The sequence below is a fragment of the Arvicola amphibius genome, chromosome 17 (assembly GCF_903992535.2).
Source record: "Arvicola amphibius chromosome 17, mArvAmp1.2, whole genome shotgun sequence".
Taxonomy (NCBI): Eukaryota; Metazoa; Chordata; class Mammalia; order Rodentia; family Cricetidae; genus Arvicola; species Arvicola amphibius.
Genome location: NC_052063.2, coordinates 32,321,853 through 32,343,455, shown reverse-complemented (window position 1 = coordinate 32,343,455; position 21,603 = coordinate 32,321,853). Strand labels below are relative to the sequence as shown.

The following is a 21,603-nucleotide window of genomic DNA, read 5'->3' as shown; positions in this document are numbered from 1 at the left end:
CAGAGAGAGTGGACAATTTTGTCTTCTGGCTGATTTTAGTGGGATCACTTTGAGTTTCTCTCTGTTTAATTTGATGTTGGCTGCTGGCTTGATGTATATTACCTTTATCATGTTTAGGTATCCCTGATCTCTCTAAGACCTTTCTCATGAAGGGGTGCTGGATTTTGTCTAATGCTTTTTCAGCATCTGATGAGATGATAATGTGTTTTTTTTTCTTTTAGTTAATTATATGGTGGATTATATTGATATATTTTTGTATGTTGAACATCCCTGCATCTCTGGGATGCAGCCTGGGATTTATTTTGTTGTTGTTGTTGTTGTTGTTGTGTTCTTGGATTCTGTTTGCCAGTATTTTATTGAATGTTTTGTTCAATAAAATACTCATGAGGGGTGTTGGTCTGCAATTCTCTTTCTTGGTTGTGTCTTTGTGTGATTTGGGTGTCAGGGTGACTGTAGCCTTGTGAAAGGAGCTTGGCATGTTCCTTCTGTTTCTAGTGAGTGGAACAGTTTGAGGAGCATTGATATGAACTCTTCTTTGAAATTCTGGTCGAATTCTGCACTGAAACCATCTGGCCCTGGGCTTTTCTTTTTGGTTGGAAGACTTGATGACTATTTCTATTTCCTAAGGGGTTCTAGGTCTATTTAAATTGCCTACTTGGTCTTGATTTAGTTTTGATATGTGGTACCTATGAAGAAAGTTGTCCTTTTCTTTTACATTTTCCAATTTTGTGGAGAATAAGTTTTCGAAGTATGACCTGGTGATTCTCTGGATTTCCTCCATGTCTGCTGTTATATCCTCCTTTACATTTCTGATTTTGTTAATTTGGATATTCTCTCTCTGCTTTTTGGATAGTTTGGATAAGGATTTGTCTGTCTTGTTGATTTTATTTAAGACCCAACTTTTTGTTTTGTTGATTTTTTTGTATTGTTCTTTTGTTTCTATTTTATTGATTTTAGCTTCAATTTGATTATTTCCTGTTGACTACTCCTTCTGGGTGAGTCTGCTTCTCTTTGTTTTTGAGCTTTCAAGTGTACTGTTAAGTCATGAGTATGAGATTTCTCCACATTCTTTATGTAGGCACTTAGTGCTGTGAACTTTCCTCTTAGCACTGCTTTCCTAGTGTCCCAAAGGTTTGGGTATGTTGTGCCTTCATTTTCACTGAATTCATGGACTTTCTTTCTTTCTTCCTTCCTCCCTCCCTCCCTCCCTCCCTCCCTCCCTCCCTCCCTCTCTCTCTCTCTCTCTCTCTCTCTCTTTCTTTCTTTCTTCCTTTCTTTCTTTCTTTCTTTCTTTCCCAGTGATGATTCAGTTGAGAACTGTTAAGTTTCCATGAGTTTGTAGGCTTTCTGCAATTAGTTTTGCTGTTGAATTCTAACTTTAAGTCATGGTGGTCTGATAAGATACAGGGGGTTATTTCATTTTTTTTTATCTGTTGAGGTTTGCTTCGTTACTGAGTATATGGTCAATTATTGAGAAGGTTCCATGCAGTGCTGAGAAGGTATATTATTTTGTGTTCAGATGGAATGTCCTGTAGATGTCTGTTAAGTCCATTTTAGTCATAACATCTGTTAAATCCCTTATTTCTATGTTAGGTTTCTGACTGGCAGACCTGTTCCTTGGTGAGATTGGGGTATTGAAGTCTTCTACTATTAGTGTGTGGGGTTTGATGTATGATTTAAGTTTTAGTAATGTTTTCATTACAGATGTGAGTGCCCTTGTTTTTGGGGGATAGATAGTTAGGATTGAGACTTCATTGTGATGGACTTTCCCTGTGATGAATATGAAATGTCCTCTCCATCTCCATTGATTAATTTTAGTTTGTAGTGTATTTTGTCAGATATTATGCTAGCTACACCTCTTGTTTCTTAGGTCCATTTAGTTGGACAATCTTTCCCAACCCTTTACTCTGAGGTAATATCTGTCTTTGAGGTTGAGGTTGTATGTAGAAGGAGGATGGGTTCTGTTTTTGTATCCATTCTGTTAGCCTGTGTCTTTGTTTTATTTTGTTTTTCCAGACAGGGTTTCTCTGTAGCTTTGGAACCTGTCTTACAACTGGCTCTCATAGACCAGGCTGTCCTTGAACTCACAGAGTTCCACCTGCCTTTGCCTCCTGAGTGCTTGAATTAAAGGCATGTGCCACCACCACCAGGCTAGCCTATGTCTTTTAATAGGTGAACTGAATCCATTGATATTAATGACTAGTGAGTGTTAATTCCTATTACATTGGGTTTTGTTGTTAGTGGTGGTAGTGTTTGTGTGTTTCTCTTCTTTGGGTTTTGCTGGTGTGAGGTGTGAGTTTGTTTATCTGTTGCCTGTGTGTTTGTGGGTGAAGCAAACTTCCTTAGGTTGAAGTTTCCCTTCTAGTACTTTCTGTAGGACAGATTTTGTGGATATCATTTAAATCTGATTTTGTCATGGAATACCTTGTTTTCTCCATCTATGGTGACTGAAAGCTTTGCTGGGTATAGTAGTCTAGGCTGACATCTGAGGTCTCTTGGTGTCTGTAGCACATCTGCCTAGGACCTTCTGGATTTAGAGTTTCCATTGAGAAGTCAGGTGCAATTCTGATAGGTCTGCCTTTATATATTTCATGGCCTTTTTCCTTTGCAGCTCTCAGTATTCTTTCTTTATTCTGTATTTTTAGTGTTTTTAATATTATATGGTGAGGAGACTTTCTTTTTTGATCTAATCTATTTGGAGTTCTGTAAGCTTCTTGTACCTTCATAGTCATATCTTTCTTTAGGTTGGGAAAATTTTTCTTCTATGACTTTGTTAAATATATTTTCTGTACTTTTGGTCTGTACTTCTATTTCTTCTTCAATTCCTATTCTTAGGTTTGGTCTTTTCATTGTGTCCCAGATTTCTTGGATGTTTGATGTTAAGAATCTTTTGTTTTACCATTTTCTTTGACTGATGACTCTATTTCTTCTATTGTATCTTCAGTGCCTGAGATTCTCTCTTCCATCTCTTGTGATCTGCTGGTTATGCTTGCATCTGTAGTTCCTGTTACCCAGATTTTCCATTTCCAGAATTGCCATGGTTTGTGTTTTCTTATTGCCTCTATTTCAATTTTTAAGTCTTGAACTGTTTCCTTCACTTGTTTAATTGCTTTTCTTAGTTTTCTTGGCTTTCTTTAAGGGATTTTTTTATTTCTTCCAATTTTTGTTTGTATTTTCCTCCATTTCCTTAATGGAATTTTTCATTTTCTCTTTAATGGCCTCTATTATCTTCATAAAATTATTTTTGAGGTTGTTTTCTCCTGCTTCATCTGTGTTGGGATGTTCAGATCTTGCTGGTGTAGAGCCTCTAGTTTCTGGTGCTGCCATATTGCCCTTTATGTTGTTGAATGTGATCTTACACTGCCGTCTGCCCATCTCTTTCTTCCAGTTGATGCAGGTGGGGCCTGTACCTCCGTGGGTCAGCCTTCCAATTTATAATTGACCCCTCCTATTTCCTTGTTGTATCAAGAAATCACCAGCTTACCCTGGCCTCACTTTAGCCTCTCCTAAATCTCTAGAAACCCAAAGAGTAGCTGTGTTTTCTGAGAAGAGATTCTAGCTGAGGAGCCCGAGGAGGAGGCCTGAGCTCAGAGCAGGATTTTTTTGTAAATTGTGTCTTGAGTTCCAGCACCTAAATATGTTCACAAATCCTGCATTTGTGGAGGTGGAGGGCAAGATGCTGAGACACAGGTGGGGCAGGGATTGACTGTAGTGGGGATGTGTAAGGAAGCGTGCACGTATTCCCGTATGAATAAAAGGAGCAAAGGTCATAAGAGAATGGAGGTGTGTTACTGAGTAGACAGTGATGTTTTCTTTGGCAGCAGGTAAAGGAATATTGCAAAACCAAACAGGTGAGAGAGCAGAGGAGTGATGAATGAATAAATACCAAGAAAGGCAGCGGACAGAGATCCAAGTGTGGACTTCCTGCTAGAAGCCTTCATTCCTCTGTGTCTCCTGAGTCCTGTGTGCCTACTTTATCCTCTGTGAATAGAGGCCAGGTTCTCTCTGTTTCAGACTGTCTGTGCCTGTCCTTTGAAAGCCATGTGGCTCTACCTGGTGGCTCTAGGGGGCCTGTGGACCCTCCTGCGCTTGATCAGGGAGAGGCAGGTGGTGAGCCATCTCCAAGACAAGCATGTCTTCATCATAGGCTGTGACTCGGGCTTTGGGAACCTGCTGGCCAGACAGCTGGACAGGAGGGGCATGAGGGTACTGGCTGCATGTCTGACGGAGAAGGGAGCCGAGGAGCTGAGGAACAAGACATCGGACAGGCTGGAGACAGTGATCCTTGACGTCACCAAGACAGAGAGTATTGTGGCAGCCACCCAGTGGGTGAAGGAGCGTGTTGGGAACCGAGGTACCATTGAGATTCCGGTCTGTGTCTGTTGGTTTGTCTCCCTGCTTGAAGGGGTCTCATGGTCACACTCCCTGGCAAGATGCCTTGTGTGAGTTAGGGCACTTGAAGTTCCAGCAGCCTCCTGCTCTCCCCTGAACATCACCTGAGCACTTTCTCTCTCTCCAGCCCCTACCTGCTGTCTCTCAGTCTCTCTGGTCTTGGTCAGAAGGTGCCCTGTGAAGGATTCGCCTTCTCAGCTTCCTGACTGTGCTCTGTCCCCTTCTCTATGCAGACAATCTAGACTGCTGGGTGCTTAGAGCAGGGTCCCTTCTAGAGCAGAGGATGGGATTTGTCCCTGGGCTATGTGTGCAGGATATCTGGGCCACACTTGGGTGGATCTCCTGGGTCAGCACGGTCCTTGCTCTTACTTGTCACCTGCCATCCTCTGTGGAGGGAGACAAGACTGCTCCCGTGTAGAGCAGCCATGACAAGATTAGGGACTGACTTAGGAAACAACATACTTGAAAAGGGGGCTGCCTTGTTGTTGCTTTGGTTTGGTTTTTGAGACAGGGTTTCTTTGTGCATCTCAGGGTGTCTTCAAGCTCACAGATATACCCCCCCCCCGCAGCTGTCTCCAGAGTGCTCGGATTAAAGGGGTGTACCAACACTGCTGGCTGTTCTTTTATTATACCAATAGCAAGCAAGAAAGAGGTGGCTAAAGAAATCTAAGAATAAATTGAAAATATGATTTTTCATTAAAACACTGGGGAATGAAACTTTAATTAAAATTAACCTATATTCTCACTCCCTGGACCTAAAATCTATAAACATTTTGACTCATATGAAATTAAAATACATGAATTATTTTCACTTAAAAATATGACCAGTTTTGATACCTGAAGCACATTTATTCAAATATTGGTATTCACTGATTAGGAGCAGTGAATACTTTAATCTATCCTTAGGAATTTAAATGTATCTTGAGGTGAATACTGGAATGTTTAGCACATAATTCTTTCTTTTATTATTATTGTTGTTGTTATTTTTGTAGAAGGGCTTTGGTTTCATGTGCCATCATGTTCAGCTTGTTTCCTACTTTTATTTTCTCTTTTTTTCTTTTTCTTTTGCTATAAGCAATGTCTTGGGAAACCATTTATTAAAATTATCAGCACGCATGAATATGTTGAGATTCTAGAGTAAAATTCCTTGATTAAACATGTTCACCTCAAGAAAGACAGGCGTGGAACTGAGTTGAGGAGGCATCTGACTTACTGAGCCAGTTCTAAAGTGACCTGTTTTCTTAAATCAGCCAGTCCCCTGTTCTCTACGCATGGAGGTTAGCAGGGTCCAGTGCTGACAATTGTGTAGCTGATGGTAGATCTTGCAGGGTGACTCCCTGAAGATCCACTGCCTAGAGACTGGCAGAATGGGTGAGAGTGGCCTGTGGGTGACTGTGCAGAGAGGGCCCCATTTTCTGGGACAGAGGGTGGAGCTCATGTCCTGTTGTTTGCAGGAAGTGACACCTCCCCTTCTTGCTGGCCATGTGTGGCAAGCATCCCAGGAACATGGCTCAATATATTTTTAAGACTGTCTACTCATTGTTTGGTAATTTCATGGAGTCATTCAGTGAATTTGTATCATATCAATCCAACACCTCTCTCTCCTTTAGTCCCCCCCCCCCGCTTTATATCTTCCTCCACAACGTCACATCTTCTTTTTAAAATAGAACACACCAAGTGTGATAAGTTGTTCAGTAGTGATGCTGGACCTGCCAAAGCCAGCTTTCTTCAAAGCACGAACGCAGCATGGTTTTCCATGGCCTCCTCCAGCCAAGACGTTCAGTCCATATTTCTCAAACTCCACTAGGGTATTAGCTCTGCCTTCTGCCCTGTCCCTTTCCTGTCTTGTCCTTTCCACTGCTCCCTCACCTGCAGGTGTTATTAACCTGTAAGATGCAAACACAGTTCCACGCGTCCATATTAACAGGGGCGCCATATGTCTTCAACATCTGTCGTGGTTATTAGCAAATGTGAAGTCGCTGGTTGTGGATTCTCAGGGAGGGAGCTGTCAGGAGTCAAAGGAAGAGGAAGGTATCCTGCTGTGAGCCATGACTACCAGGATGGGTAGCTCCAGCCCACAGACACCATGCTGTTACTTCTATTTAACTCTCCATCCAATGCCTGTACATATGGCCATACCCACTGTAATGTGATTTTAGTTATGATTATACCTGTATAATGTGATTCTTTCTTCTTCCCAGGACTCTGGGGCCTGGTCAACAATGCCGGCATCTCCATTCCCGTGTGTCCCATTGAGTGGATGAACAAAGAAGACTTTGCAAAGATATTGGATGTGAACCTGTTGGGCATGATTGAGGTGACTCTGAGCATGCTGCCCTTAGTGAGGAAGGCAAGGGGCCGAGTGGTCAACGTTTCTAGCGTCATGGGTCGAATTTGTTTCTTTGGTGGTGGTTACAGCATCTCCAAGTATGGTGTAGAGGCCTTCTCGGACTCCCTCAGGTAATGGAGAGTTTTGGCGTCCTGTGGAAAACCTTCAGCGGGGTTTTGATTTGATCACAGCTTTTCAGAAACCCTCATGAAGAGCTTTCCAATCCTGTTTATGGCACTCTCTTACATTTGCCTCCCTGGAATAAGGTGATCATTTCTTGTGAACCCATTGCCATACCCCTGGTAGATGACCAACCCCTGGGTTCATTTACCCTTGCCCTGTCCTGAATGTTTGCCCCGTGTACAACCAGGAATCGTTGAGGTAGCACTGGCCTTGGCCAAGAGTCCAGATGTTCACCCTCTCTGATGCTCAGTAGGGAATTGACCTTGGGGTGCCTGAGCATCGTATTCAATGCGACCGCTCTTCTCAAGCTATATCAAAGTCTACAATTCTCGTATCCTAGCATGCCAAGATGTTAGACCCTGATAAACAAACAGTTCAACAACCACACCCAAAACCCCAGCAACTGAGAGAGAAAGAGAGCGAACACGGGCAGGACAGACAGGGTATTAGCAGTAGTGACCGCGTTAATCACCAGATGAGTGGAGGGCCCTGCAGCACGGGTCTTATCCTGGCGTTCCAGGATAAGAAAAATGTGAACAGTGCAGGCCCAGTGTGACATTTGCAGAGTGCCTTCAGTGCTGCGTCATCCTGGAGCAAAAGGCAGGTCAGCCCTGGCAGCGGTGGATCTGTGCAGACTCACAAGGTGGCTGTGCAGAGGCTGAGAGCTGTATATATACAATATGTATAATATATATTCAGCCATCTGAAGCTGTGGTATCACTGTAGCAAAGGGGGTTAGACTTTCTGCTAGCTTCTGGACAAGAAGATCTCAAGTTTGAGTTCTACAAACACTTATACAGAATAGCTCCCTGAACGCATGTGAGGGAGCCAGGCAAGAAATGATCTGAGATTTCCTGAGCCAGTAGTAGGTGAAGGCAGGGGCCAGGAATGAGGGGGAGTTGATTTAGGCAAGCCTGGTGAGTCATGTGACTCTTTATGGACAGAAGTCGTCCTTGGTGTCATAGCAGAGAAATATCTAGATTTAGAGCAGTGAGCTGCATACAATAAATAATAGGAGTGACACTCCACAGCCCAGCAGCAGTGTACTCGCCTGTGACAGGGTCCTAACGGCTCCCTCAGGGGAGGGGTTGAGCAGGCGTGATGTCAATGGCATAGATACTGGGAGTCAGGTAAAAGTCTGTTTAACAGACTCATTTATTCAGCAATGGGGACAGCTGTATATACCCTCCTCCCAGCTCCTAGGCTGTATTTTGATCCGTTGAATATTCATGGTCACCTGTGATAGACTAGGCACAATCAGGACATCTGACAGTTATAGTGCTATTTAATTTGTGTTTTAATAAATAAAGTTTTCCTGAGGAGCAGAATGCAGAGCTAAGACACTAGAGTCCATGTACAGGTGCCACCCACCTTTAACCCCAGGACCCAAGCCCACCCTGGGCAACACGAGATTGAATCTGTCTAAAAAGAGAAATAGAACTCACACAAAGATGCTCTCAGCCCTTGGGTTTCATGTGCCTTTAATCCCAGCATGAGTGAGGTAGAGACGGGAGGGATATGGCCGGGTGGAGAGAGGTATATGCAGTAGGAAGAGATGAGAGCTCATTACAGTCTGAGGCTGGTGGAGAGCATTGCAGTCCACAGTCACTCTGAAGACAGGATCGACCCTTTGATGGTTTGAGCCTTGGTAGAGGTAAGAACTCTCTCGTGGCTTGGCTGCTTTGCTTTGCTGATCTTCAGCTTGAACCCCAATATCTGTCTCTGGGCTTTTGTTATTCAGTCTACAGACAGCACCCTTTGCTAGGCCCCCAGGAAACATCACTTGGTCCATCCATTGGTCAGGCACAATCAGGACCTCCCACGGTGCCTGTGCTAGACTCTCAGGCAGACTCCAGGGTGGCTCATCTCTCAGCCTTGTATGCCTTTACTTTCTATGTATCCACCTTTTTTTTTAAATTACATGATCACTCAGCGGGAGCCAGAGTTCTTTGCTCAGGCCTTGTTGATCCTGCCTCAGGTGGGCTCAGCAACTGGACTTTGCCTTGCCTGTCTTAGACTGCCCTGCTAAGAAGCTGTTATCCTTCATTGACCTCCATTCCTCAAAAAGCATTCATTCCTGGAAAGCTTCCAGGGTGGGGAGACAAGGCTGCAGCCTTTTGGATTTCAGATAACCAGGCATGCATAACCTCCTGCAGAGAACTGAGAAAAGGGTGCCTGAGAGTCCCTTGGTTGGTTGCTGCCACTACTCTTGAATATGCTGCAGGAAACATTTAAAAAGAATAAAGATTAACAGTGTCACGCTGCCAATTAAGGCATATGTGAGCACCCAGGAGGGATCAAATAGCCTTTTTATATTACACCAAACTTTTTCAAAAAATGAAGAGTCCAAAGCTATAACCTCTGCCCTTTTCTGATTTAATAGGACAATTTCATGTGTCTGTTGAATAAGATTGCAGAAGTAAGCAGAATGGTCCGGCATGGTACAAGGCTTGACAGCCTTGAAGGCCACATCAGAAATCTGTTGGGAATAGATTTGATGGCAAATCTGTGCCTGATAGACAGGACAGACAGAGTTACCTCACCAGTGATCAGTTCAAAGGTCAATGGAACACTAATTATGAGGTTTGTTCATGCTTGAGCCTGACCATAGTAAGCTGTTTTCCAACTACCAAAGGGGGCTGGCTCTGGCACAGCTTTGAGGGGACTACAGCAATCAAAGTAAGTCTGAGTGAGAATCTTTCTGAAGTAAGATGAGTCCGGGCATGACTCATTAGCCGCCTTCTGGATAGGTGAGAGTTCAACTGTGGGAGTGGGAATCCAGGGCTGGTTAATGGCATTTGTCCCAGATTGGGGAGAAAGTCTGCTGTCAGGGCCAGGTAGACACTGAGGCATCTCAATCCAAGGGTGGCTGGGCGAGGCATAGCCTCCACCAGCAGGAGGGAATCTGATGGGAGGTGGCACATGAGCTCTTAACTGTGCCTGTGCTCTCCTTAGTGTGTATTCCAGGTCTCTAACTGTCTGTCTCCTCATCATTGGATGTCATAGAGAGATCACACATGGAAAGGGTGGGGGTGATGGAGAGGTTACCCATTTTGTAGAGGGAGCTACCAGGTGAGCTACAGTCAAAAGAAAAGACAGTGGTCAACAGGAGTGGAAATTTGTGTCATGATTCATGATTATTGGGGCCTTCCGTGGTTTTTCTGGCCACGGCTCTAAGCCCACACCATGTCTCCAGATGAGAAGACAAGCCTTGGTTCCACCTTCTGTGGGGGACAGCACTTATGTGGAGGCATCGGGCAAATCAAAGCAGAAAAAATATGCCTTCCTAACTGAAAGACCCCCGAGGTGGGTTGTCTTCCAGTCTGGGAAGACCCTCCCAAGGAACAGCGAGACCACTCTTCGGATGCAAAAAGCAAGAGGCTTTATTCAGATACACAGGTACCTGGGGCGACTTAGTCTCTCGGAGGACTAGCGCGCCTTTAGGCTGGAGCAGTGGGTTTTTATAGGGTCGGGGAGCAAAAGCGCGGGTACAGAAGCGAGAAGCGTAGTTACAGGGTTCTGATTGGACAATTTAAACAAGGCTCGGGTTTAAACTAGGGACAGCTAGCTGGGCACTTCCAGGGGGTTTCCAAGAAATCAGATATGCAAGTTAACTTCGTTTATCTAGGGCACAAGCTGTTTCCGTTCCCTTGCTCATGGCCGGGTGTCTGACCACAGATATCCTGCTTGGCCCCCACCGCCCTTGTTTTTCTGAGCTGAACTTTAACTGAGCTTCCCTGTCCTCTGCGCTGGTAAAATTTTATGCCTTGCGAAATGGCGTTACTGCTGCTAGCTGCTATTATTGAGTGGGGGTCTTTCATTCCCCCCTTTTTCTTTAAACTGAATAAAATCCTTTATTCAGCTGACTTGGTTTCCTACATCTTCAGGGTCAAACTGTTTAAGTTGGTGGTATTGTTGGGTCAAGACCAAGGCCTGTATAACTGACAGCCTGTCTTTCATGAACTGAACCAGACGGTTGAGGATACAAGGCCCGAACAGCAAGATTAACAGTATGATTATGAGGGGGCCCATAAAATGATTAGGGGGGCTCCCGAGTAAGTCTTATCTTTAGAGGGTTTTGAGAACGTTGAACCTTCCATGATGATTCTGATGTTTTCTCGTCCGGTCGGGCCGCTTTTACGTGGGAGGCGTGGACCCAGGCCGCAATGCCGTCGACCTTGAGGGCAGTCGGAGTAGTCAGCAGCACAGTGTAGGGTCCCTTCCAACGGGGTTCCAAATTCTTAGTCCGATGTCTGCGGACCCAAACCGCGTCACCAATTTGGTAGTTGTGGGGTATCACTGGTCTGTCCAGCTGGTCTTTGTAAGCGGCAGCAAGTGGCTTCCAGACTTCCCTCTGCACGGCCTGGAGTGCCTGTAAGTGAGCTTGCAAAGAGGGACTGTTAGCAAAGTCTGAAATATCGGGGTCAAAAAAATTAATGAGGGGCGGGGGCGCCCCATATAATATCTCAAAGGGAGTAAGTCCATGAGGTCCTGGAGTGTTGCGGGCACGATAAAGGGCTAGGGGTAGTAGGAGTACCCAATCTCTAGTGCCAGTTGCAAGCGTTAATTTAGTTAGAGTCTCCTTGATTGTTCTATTCATCCTCTCTACCTGTCCTGAACTTTGGGGTCGGTAAGCACAATGTAATTTCCAATCAATCCCCAAGAGCTTGGCCACCAACTGACTTACCTGGGAGACAAAGGCGGGCCCATTGTCGGTTCCCAGTACCTGGGGCATGCCGTACCTGGGGAAAATCTCTTCCAACAGCTTCTTGGTCACTATCTTGGCTGTTTCATGTTTGGTCGGGTAGGCTTCTACCCATCCGGAGAAGGTGTCAACAAATACCAACAGATATTTGTATCCATATTGTCCAGGCTTAATTTCAGTGAAATCAATTTCCCAATGGGTACCTGGTCGGTGTCCTCGTACCCGGATTCCTGTCCCGAATTTGGATTTTCCAGCATTGACCTGAGAGCATGCCCTGCAGGCATCAGCTACTTGTTGTAGGATTTTGTCTCTGCCTAGCAAATAATGGAAGCTTTCTTCTCTGTCTAGGAGAGTTTTCATTTTCCGAGGACTAAGGTGAGTCAGCTTGTGTAAATAATCTATCAGTTCGAAAGTCTGTTTTGTGGGCACCACAGATCTGCCTTGGAAGACCCAATGCCCTCTGGCCAAATCATGAGAAGCCCCCATTCTTTTTAGTATCTCCGTGTCCTCTCTGGTATAGTGGAAGGGACAATGTAAAGGAGGGGCGTTGGTATCTTCTGGGGCAATCGTGAGGACTTGTGAGGCGCCTAGCGTCATGCCTATAGCGGCCTCTCGTGCGGCCCCGTCAGCCATTCGGTTGCCTCGGGCCTCGGGGCTGTCCCCTTTTTGGTGTCCTGGGCAATGGATTATACTTAGTTTTCGGGGTAAAAACAGGGCTTTTAGTAAGGCCAAGATCTCGTTTTTGTTTTTAATTTCCTTGCCCTCGGATGTTAGCAGTCCCCGCCTCCGATAAATCTCCCCGTGGATGTGGGCAGTGGCAAAGGCGTACCGGCTATCAGTATAGACATTAAGCTTCTTACCTTCTGCCAGCTTGAGAGCCTGGGTGAGCGCAACGAGTTCAGCCCGCTGGGCAGAGGTTCCGGCTGGAAGGGCTTCTGCCCAGATTACCTCGGTTTCGGTGGTCACCGCAGCCCCGGCTCTTCGTTGACCATCTTTTAGAAAGCTGCTCCCGTCTGTATACCAGGTAAAATCAGCGTTCTGGAGGGGTTGATCCGTCAGGTCCGGTCTGGTCCCGTGCATTTCCGCAAGGATCTCGAGGCAATAGTGTTTCGCCCCTCCCTCCGGCAAAGGGAGCAGGGTTGCAGGGTTTAGGGTTACCACAGGTCCGAAGTGCACCCGGTCCGTATCCAGGAGCATGGCTTGGTAGTGGGTCATGCGGGCATTAGAGAGCCAACGGTCTGGAGGCTGCTTAACCAAGGCTTCCACCGCATGAGGTGCCAGGATGGTCAATGGCTGGCCCAGAGTTAGTTTACCCGCGTCCTTGGTAAGGACTGCAATCGCCGCTACCATTCGCAGGCAGGGCGGCCATCCTGAAGCCACTGGGTCGAGCTTCTTCGAGAGATAAGCTACAGGACGTCTCCAAGGACCCAGTTTTTGAGTTAGGACCCCTTTTGCGTAACCCTGTTTTTCGTCCACAAACAGTTCAAATGGCTTAGTTAGGTCTGGGAGTCCCAATGCGGGAGCGGTGAGTAAGGCCCGCTTTATTTCCTGATATGCCTTTTGTTGGTCCTCGCCCCACCTGGGGCCCCCTCCGGTCTCCCTCCTGTCTACCCTGTCTTTGACTGGAAACTACGGTGGCCAAGAGTTTGCTCATCTCCTTATGTCTCTTACGGTCCCCTTTTTTTTTTTCCTTTTTCTCAGCTTTTTTTCTCCGACGGTCCTCTCTTTCCTCTGCCTCCTTTCTAAGACGGTCCTCCCTTTCTTCTGGAGTCTCTCTCTTATTGTAAATTCTTTCTGCCTCCTTTAGTAGGTCCCTGAGCGAACTCTCCCTTAAGTTTTCTAGGCGCTCGAGTCTGCGTTTGATATCCGGAGCAGATTGCCAAAAGACATAGCTACGCTAGTTTCTTGCCCTGGATCTTCTGGGTCATAAGGAGTGTATCTACGATAGGCTTCTTTGAGTCGCTCTAAGAACGCTGAGGGAGTTTCTCCTGGTCCCTGCAATACCTGTTTAACTTTAGCCAGGTTGGTGGGGCGTCGGCCTGCCCCATGGAGACCCGCTATGAGCAACTGGCGATAGAGAATTAGGTGATTCCTACCTTCCTGGGTGGTGAAGTCCCAGTTGGGACGTTCGAGGGGAAAAGCGGCATCTATTTCATTAGGCAGCTGGGTGGGACGTCCGTCTGTTCCCCGAACCGCCTTTCGAGCCTCCAGGAGGACTCTCTGCTTCTCCTCCGAAGTCAGCAAAGTCTGCAGTAATTGTTGGCAATCATCCCAGGTGGGCTGATGAGTAATCAGGACCGACTCAATTAGAGCAGTCAGCCTAACTGGGTCTTCAGAAAAAGAGGGATTGTTATTTTTCCAGTTATATAGGTCGGAGGAGGAGAACGGCCAGTATTGTAGTTGGCCATTTCCTCCGGTCCGGAGAGGGAATGCCTGAGAGGAAGTAGAATCCGCGGCCAGCTGCTGGTCTCGCCGTCCCCTTAAGCGGGCTGCCATGGGGGACGGGGCAGCGGGAGATGGCGCGGCAGGCCCCTCGTTTTCATCGGTCGAGTCGGCCACCTGAGGCAGGAGGGCCTGTTCTCGGTAGGGAGGGGGGTCCTCCGTGAGGAGGTCTACCAATAGGTCATCCCCCGCGGGCAGAACCTGCGGAGGAGGAGGTTTGATTTTTGAGGGGTCAGTAAGAGTCGGATATAGAGATGAGCGGGATGGGGGTCCTGTTGGAGTGGGGAGGAGTGGAGGGGGTAAGGAGGGAGCAGACGGAGGAAGTGGGGGTTTGGGAGGGACAAAAGGCTTAACCCATGGTGGTGGATCATATGCCATTGCCTCCCAAGTCACGATGTAGGCAACTTGGTCTGGGTGCCCATGAGGGCCGGGGTCCATCACTTTGGCTTTGACCTGTGAAATAATAGTAAGGTCGAATGTACCATCCCTCGGCCAGCCCACGTTAAACGTGGGCCATTCAGACGAACAGAAAGTGACCCAACGCCTTTTTCGGACTTCCACGGACTGGTTGTTCGCAATGTCCTGGACGTCCCTCCAGTGCTGTAAAGTTAGACTCAAAGGGGTAATTAAGGACTGTCCCATATTTTCAAACACGGACGCAGACAAAACCAAACAAAAGAACAGAAAACCAATAACAAAACAACAAAATCGCGCAGCGCGGCTTCGGCGTAGAACCGAGAGCAAAGTCTGAGTTGGAGATAGCGAGAGTCCGGATCTCTCTACTCCCAGAAGAACCACGTACCCTTCTGACTGCGGAGGAGCTCCAAACAGCCCAATCCGGGTGGGGTTCACTGAATACGGACGGGTCCCGAATCGGACCCCAGATGCCCTTGGGACGTCTCCCAGGGCTGCGGTCGGGAGTACGAACTCGTCAGTTCCTCCACGGGTCCGCCAAATACAGATCTAGTCAGCTAACTAGTGCAGACACTGGCGCAGGCACAAACATAAAAACACAATACAGACAGTCACATAAAGCGATCGCTGGCCAGCTTACCTCCCGGTGGTGAGTCGGTGGTCCCTGGGCAGGGGTCTTCAAATCCCGGACGAGCCCCCAAATGAAAGACCCCCGAGGTGGGTTGTCTTCCAGTCTGGGAAGACCCTCCCAAGGAACAGCGAGACCACTCTTCGGATGCAAAAAGCAAGAGGCTTTATTCAGATACACAGGTACCTGGGGCGACTTAGTCTCTCGGAGGACTAGCGCGCCTTTAGGCTGGAGCAGTGGGTTTTTATAGGGTCGGGGAGCAAAAGCGCGGGTACAGAAGCGAGAAGCGTAGTTACAGGGTTCTGATTGGACAATTTAAACAAGGCTCGGGTTTAAACTAGGGACAGCTGGGCACTTCCAGGGGGTTTCCAAGAAATCAGATATGCAAGTTAACTTCGTTTATCTAGGGCACAAGCTGTTTCCGTTCCCTTGCTCATGGCCGGGTGTCTGACCACAGATATCCTGCTTGGCCCCCACCGCCCTTGTTTTTCTGAGCTGAACTTTAACTGAGCTTCCCTGTCCTCTGCGCTGGTAAAATTTTATGCCTTGCGAAATGGCGTTACTGCTGCTAGCTGCTATTATTGAGTGGGGGTCTTTCACTAACCAGGTGGGCAGACAGACAATACAGACTGGTGCGGGAGAATTGTCTGTAATCTGTCAATCGTGTTTTAAATAAAATGCTGATTGGCCAGGCAGAAAGTATAGGTGGGAAAACCAGACAGGAAGTAGAAATGATATAATGAGAACAGGAGAATTCTGGGAAGGAGGAGGTTGATTCCTCCCACTCCTGCCCAGATCACCGAAGCAGCAGGATGTGATCTGCAACCACTGAAAAAGGTACTGAGCCACATGGCTAAAATAGATGAGAAAAATGGGTTAATCAAGATGTGAGAGTTAGCCAGTGAGAGGCTAGAGCTAATGGGCCAATCAGCTTTATAACTTAAAGAGATCTCTGTATTATTTCTTTGGGGCTTGCCGGCTGTGGGGTACTGGGCAGGACAGAAACCCCAACAAACAAGCAGGCCTGGCACCTTCATGTTACAACAGACAGCACAATAAATAAATAAATCAATAAATCAACCAATCAATCAATCAATAAATAAATAATAAATAAATAAATAAAAGCCAGACAAGGAAAGAAAGTGGGTCCCAATGCTTTCCTCTGAGGGAACTGAAAACACAAACATCAAGGGGTCTTTTCACTAAAACACTCCACCTTGGGGGTGCTGTCCGGTGCCACAGATGAGGAGCAGGAGATGGCTGGCACCTGTTCTGGTGTCAGATTTTGTTGGATCCTCTTGGCTTCCATGGTGGAGGGGTGAGAGGCACAGCATCACTGGCATAGACTTTGGGAGTCAGGTAAAAGGCAGACAGCACACTCCTTTACTCAGCAATGAGGAGAGCCTGGGGCTGCATTCTGATCTATTGACATTGCGTAGTAGGCTCATTGGCTAAGAACCACTGGGACCTCTGATAGCACCTATTGCTAGGGCCTTAGGCACCATCACATGGTTGCCCTTCATTGTAATGCTAGGCACGATCAGGACCTCCCAGAGAGCCTGGGTAGGCCTCCAGGCAGACTGCAGGTTGGCTCCTCTCTCTGCTTTGCGATCCTTATTTTCCTACACTTCCCAAAAGTTTTGTCCCGAATTGCTGCACTTACCAGACCCAAACCTTCTTGAACTTTCCTTAGCACAGGCTCCTGTTGTTGCGTTGTGTTGTTAACTGTTTTCTTTTCCTCCAAACATCTAAAGTCATTGACATCTGTCTGCTCTCTTACAGGAGGGAGCTGTCCTATTTTGGGGTGAAGGTGGCTATTGTAGAGCCCGGGGGCTTCAAGACTGCTATAAATGACAGGCACTCGTCAATTATCAAGATGCTGTGGGACCAGGCCAGCTCAGAGGTCAAAGAGATCTATGGGGAGAAATTTTTGCAGTCCTGTGAGTGACCTTTAGGAACCGAGAAAAAGTCTTGTCCTAAGTCCTGAGTCTCTGCTTTCTGTCACTGCTCCATGGCCTCATCCAGATTGTCTTTCCCACTGTGGAGAAGTTTAGTCCCCTTTCCTTGGGGGCGTATGGGATTCTGCTCACACAAAGACATTCTGGCTTCTAGAACATGAGGCTCTGTTTTATATGAACCCCTCATTATCTCACAGATAAAAATGATACCAGGGGTGGGAGGTGGCATCAGACCACTGCTTTCCATAAGCTTGGGTTAGTGTCTGGAGTTGGGTGAGATCTTCCAGCCATTCAGCCAGAGAGTTCTCTGAACAGGGATACCGGGGACTGAGTGTGCACGGTTCTTTCTTAAAACTTGCTTGTGTCCTCCTGAGCACTTGGGACAGGCTAGGCTTGGGTGTGGCTTCTCAACTGGACACCGGGTTCTAGACAGGCTTTCTTCAGTCGGTCACTGAGCAGGGGTGGTCAGATATGGAGGTGACCAGAATAGCGTCTTGTTCTCTGCAGACCTGCAAACAATAACATCATTGGTGGAAACATGCTCAGAGGACCTTACTTGGGTGACGGACTGCATGGAACATGCATTAACTTCCTGTCATCCTCGTACCCGGTACTCAGCCGGCTGGGACGCTAAGCTCTTGTACCTCCCCTTGAGCTACCTGCCCACCTTCCTCTCAGATGCCTTCTTCTACTGGAGCTCAGCAAAGCCCGCCCAGGCCCTGTGAAATCTGCCCTTGTGCAGTGAAGTGGGAGGGCCACCGCCAGCACCCCATGTCCTAATGCCGCATGAGCAACCTGTGGCAGGGAGACGGTGATGCTGGTGGTATGGAATCTCACCAAGACTGAGAAACAATTGTTGATTTGTATTGAAACCATGGCCTTCTTCGGCTTCCTTTCATTTTAGAATAAATGTTGGAAAGATTACTTGTGTCCTGTGCCTTGCTCTAGAGGAGCAGCGAGGTGTGGACCACAGGGAGACAGAGTTAAGGGAGGGGGCTGTCCTGAGGAGCGCCAGCAACTGTCACCTCTGCTCTTGCTCAGTTCCTCCCACCATGGAGCACAGTGACCATTGCTTCCCTTTCAGGGCTGTTAAGCAACCTGATTCCCAGGATAAGGCAAAGAGTTTTCATCAAGAAGATCTGTTGGGGGTATTGGGAGCCCCCAGGCCCTTCCTTTCTCCCACCTTTCCCTTCTGTCACCAGCACCTGCCCTGCAGACTCAGTCACTGACCCCCTCAGTTCACCGTGTTCTGTTCTGTGGCATCTGCCACCTCGGTCCCCTCCTCAGCCCTTTGGTGAATGGAGTGAGCCTGAAAAAATTGGGGTAATGTTTAATTCCTGGGAGAGTTTGCTGTTGTCTAGTCTCATTGCGATGGGAAAGCTTAGGGCTTATCTGACATCTGGCTGGAGTAGTCTGTAAGGCTGCAGCATCTCTACCTGCAGTCTTGAAGCTGGTCTGGGCGTGGGACCGCATCAGAGGCTGGATAACCTGGCCACCTGTTTGGTGTCTGGTCCCCTGCTCTGAAAACACACAAATTTTCAAAGGTAACATATATATCTACCTTACCACACATATGGACTGTGGATCATACCCAGCCAGCCAAAGATGATCTTTATGTTTGTAGCCAGGATATTCAGGGAGTCTTCCCTAACCAAATCTGATCTCTAGCAACATTGAAGAAACCCACAGTCTTTTGTTACCTGTGGAACCAAAAGCATAACCTCTTCCCCAAAGCAATCCATTTTTTAAGTGAGCCCCAGAGGTTCACCAGCCTTCACCTAACCACCACAAGATTAAAAGCAGGACAAACAGCACATTTAGCTTTTCAACGTAAATTGTAGGAATTGAATTGGGTTTTTATGCTTGGAAAACCATCTCCCTAGCTCCCTCCTCCTCTCTCTTGCCTCTTCAACCTCCTCCTCCTCCTCTTGGACTGCTATAAAAAGCCACCTTGTTTATTCCCCTTGTTGTCATGGCCGTTTGTCAGATGTCCACCTAATTAAGCCCAACTTCTGGTCAGCAGTTCTCAGCCTGTGGGTGGTGACTCCTTTGGGTATCGAATGAGCCTTTCACAGGGGTCACCTAAGACCCTAAGAAAAAGATACTCATTATTGTTCGTCACAGGAGCAAAGCTGCAGTTATGAAATAGCAGTGGTAATGATTGTATGGTGGTGTCGCTGCAAGGTGAGCGGCTGTATTAAAGGGTCGAGCATTAGGAATGTTGAGATCGCTGCTGTAGACCTTCAGGCCTTAGAGCACAACTGGTTCTTCATTTCTGGGTCCCCAGTTAGGAATGAGAAGGGGCTCCCTGTGGCAGGACTGGGTACAGGCTTGCACAGTGGGCCTGTTTCCCATGCTTTACATCACATATTCCCCTTCCTGCATGAAGGAGAAAGAGTGGGGTGGGTGGGGAGACCCCTCTGGAGTGTTGATCCCCGTAGGTGGCTCTGCTCAGATTCTACCTCAGCACCGCAGCTGGAGCTCAGAAGAGCTGGAGACTTTAGACCCTCACACGTTCAGTCCTGGAATGGGACCAGGCACCCGCTACCCAGGACAGAGAGGAGAGCCAGCTGGGCACTGTCTAGTGGTTTGTGCAGGGATCTCAGTGGAGGGATGGATGGGCTGAGGGAAGCCCCACGGGACAGGTCGGTGTCTCTGAGGATGTCTCCTCAGCCCTGTGGCTCCATGTGCAGGAGTCACACACAGACTCCCATTCCCACTGACTCTGTCCAGAACTTAGAGAGACTGCCTAGTCTAAACCCTACTGTGTTCTAGAAGCCCTAGACAGCAGCTCGAGGGCTTCCCGCTGTCAGGATGAGGAAGAGCCGTGCAGCTGCTGTGAAGAGTGGGTTTGGACGTGAATGGATGGACCTAGCGAACTCACAGGTGACGTGACATGGGACAGGGGATCTACCTTCAGTCTCACTCTGGTAAGGGAGCCCCAGTATTCACTTTGTAAAGTGCAAACCATTCTAGGGTTTTGAGGTCCCCTTGACTACTGAGATCCTTTCGAGTCTCTTTGTCCCTCTTGCTGTGATTGGCAACTGTTTCTGGAGCAGTGATAAATAAGGTAGGATGCTGGGACAGGAATAGATGTGCAGAGGCTCCTTCCCACTGCTGTCATGAAAAGCCATGAACAAGGCCTCTGCCAGAAGAAAGCATTTAGCTGGGCTTAGGTAAGATCGGGTTTATGATGGTGGAGAAAAGCCCCCGGGGCAGACAGCTGGAGCAGCAGGAGAGCTCACATCTCCCAGAAGCAGGGAACAGAGCAGATTTGAGTGGATGGACTCTTTAGTAACCTGACAGCTGGCCCCGAGTGACACACCTCCTCCAACAAGGCCAAAACCCCAATGCTTCCCAAACATTCTTCAGACCCAGCATCTAGCAATCAAACAGGAACCACATGCAAAGCTCCAATTATTTCCAGACATTTTGTCAAAGTAAAGATTGGTGGGAAATCATGCAAGAAATCCTGGCTCAGGTTGGTCTGGGGCATTCATGGTGGTTACAACTCAAGATTGCTCCACTTGTGTCCGGTGATTCTGCGTGGTCAAGAGAAGGACATCTGCCCTCAGCAGCCTTCTATTGCTGTGCTGAAACCACCATGGCCGAAAGCGACGTGGGGAGGAAAGGATTCATTTCACCTCTGAGTGACAGACATCGTGAGGGGAAGTCAAGGCAGGAACCCAGAGTCATGAACTGAAACAGAGAACATGTGGGTGGGGAGGATGTTGTGTCCTGGTTTGCTCCTCTTGACTAACTCAGCCATCACTTTTATGCCGCTCGCAACCACCTGTCCAGGGACGACCCTGTCCATAGGAGCGTGGATCTTTTTTAATCAATGAATAATCAAGAAAAGGCCACCACAGTCTTGCCTATAGCAATCCTCTGGGAGCCTCTTCTCAGTTGAGGTCCTTCTACTTTGGTTCCGGCTTGTGTCAGTTGATAAAATAGTAAAAAAAAAAGACAGAAAACCAAAGAAACAAACAAAGAAGAGAAGGAACAAGGACGGCATCTTGAGAAGGTAAAAGTCATTCGTACCCTCGCATCCATTCTGGGAAGCCACATGTATCTGGGTCCCATATGACCATCCCCTCACTGTCCTTTGAGGTTTGTAGTTGGTACCTCCTTCATCCCAGGCAGATGCTGTAGTAGGAAGATACCAGCTCACCCTGAGGTCTCTTTAGCTTCCCCTTGATCTCTAGAAACACAAAGAGCCACTCTGTTTTATGAGGAGAGATTCTGGCTGGGGAGCCCAAGGAGGAGACCTGAGCTCAGAGCAGGATTTCCTTGTAAACCGTGTCCTGAGTTCAAGCGAATGGTGGTACCAGCACCTGGGTATGTTCCCATAGCCCTGGGTTTACGGCACTGTGGGTAAGGTGCTGAGTCACAAGGTGAGCCTGAGTTTTGGCTGTGGTGGCCATGTGTAATAAAACATGAATATATTGCCCCATGAGTAAAAGAAGCAAAGAACATAAGAGAATTGAGGTGTGTTGTTTAACAAGTAGTTGTGTTTTCTTTGACAGCAAGGAAGGGCATGCCACAGGGCACT

General features: G+C 47.5%; 1 protein-coding gene across 1 annotated transcript; it reads left to right on the top strand.

Moving 5' to 3' along the window:
- The first annotated feature begins 3,898 nt into the window (after positions 1 to 3,898).
- LOC119803735 (retinol dehydrogenase 7-like) lies at positions 3,899 to 17,975 on the top strand. The gene is made up of 4 exons (XM_038315167.1): positions 3,899 to 4,354; positions 6,594 to 6,852; positions 16,876 to 17,033; positions 17,559 to 17,975. Exons 1-4 carry the CDS (start codon positions 4,042 to 4,044, stop codon positions 17,774 to 17,776), a joined length of 948 nt encoding a protein of 315 aa, XP_038171095.1. The 5' UTR covers positions 3,899 to 4,041; the 3' UTR covers positions 17,777 to 17,975.
- The last annotated feature ends 3,628 nt before the right edge of the window (positions 17,976 to 21,603 follow it).

Excerpts from the sequence above, each read along its gene's own strand:
- LOC119803735 (XM_038315167.1), top strand. The coding sequence starts at position 4,042 with ATGTGGCTCTACCTGGTGGCTCTAGGGGGCCTGTGGACCCTCCTGCGC. Across the intron at positions 6,853-16,875 it reads GCCTTCTCGGACTCCCTCAG|GAGGGAGCTGTCCTATTTTG; the intron begins GTAATGGAGAGT and ends GCTCTCTTACAG. Across the intron at positions 17,034-17,558 it reads GGAGAAATTTTTGCAGTCCT|ACCTGCAAACAATAACATCA; the intron begins GTGAGTGACCTT and ends TGTTCTCTGCAG.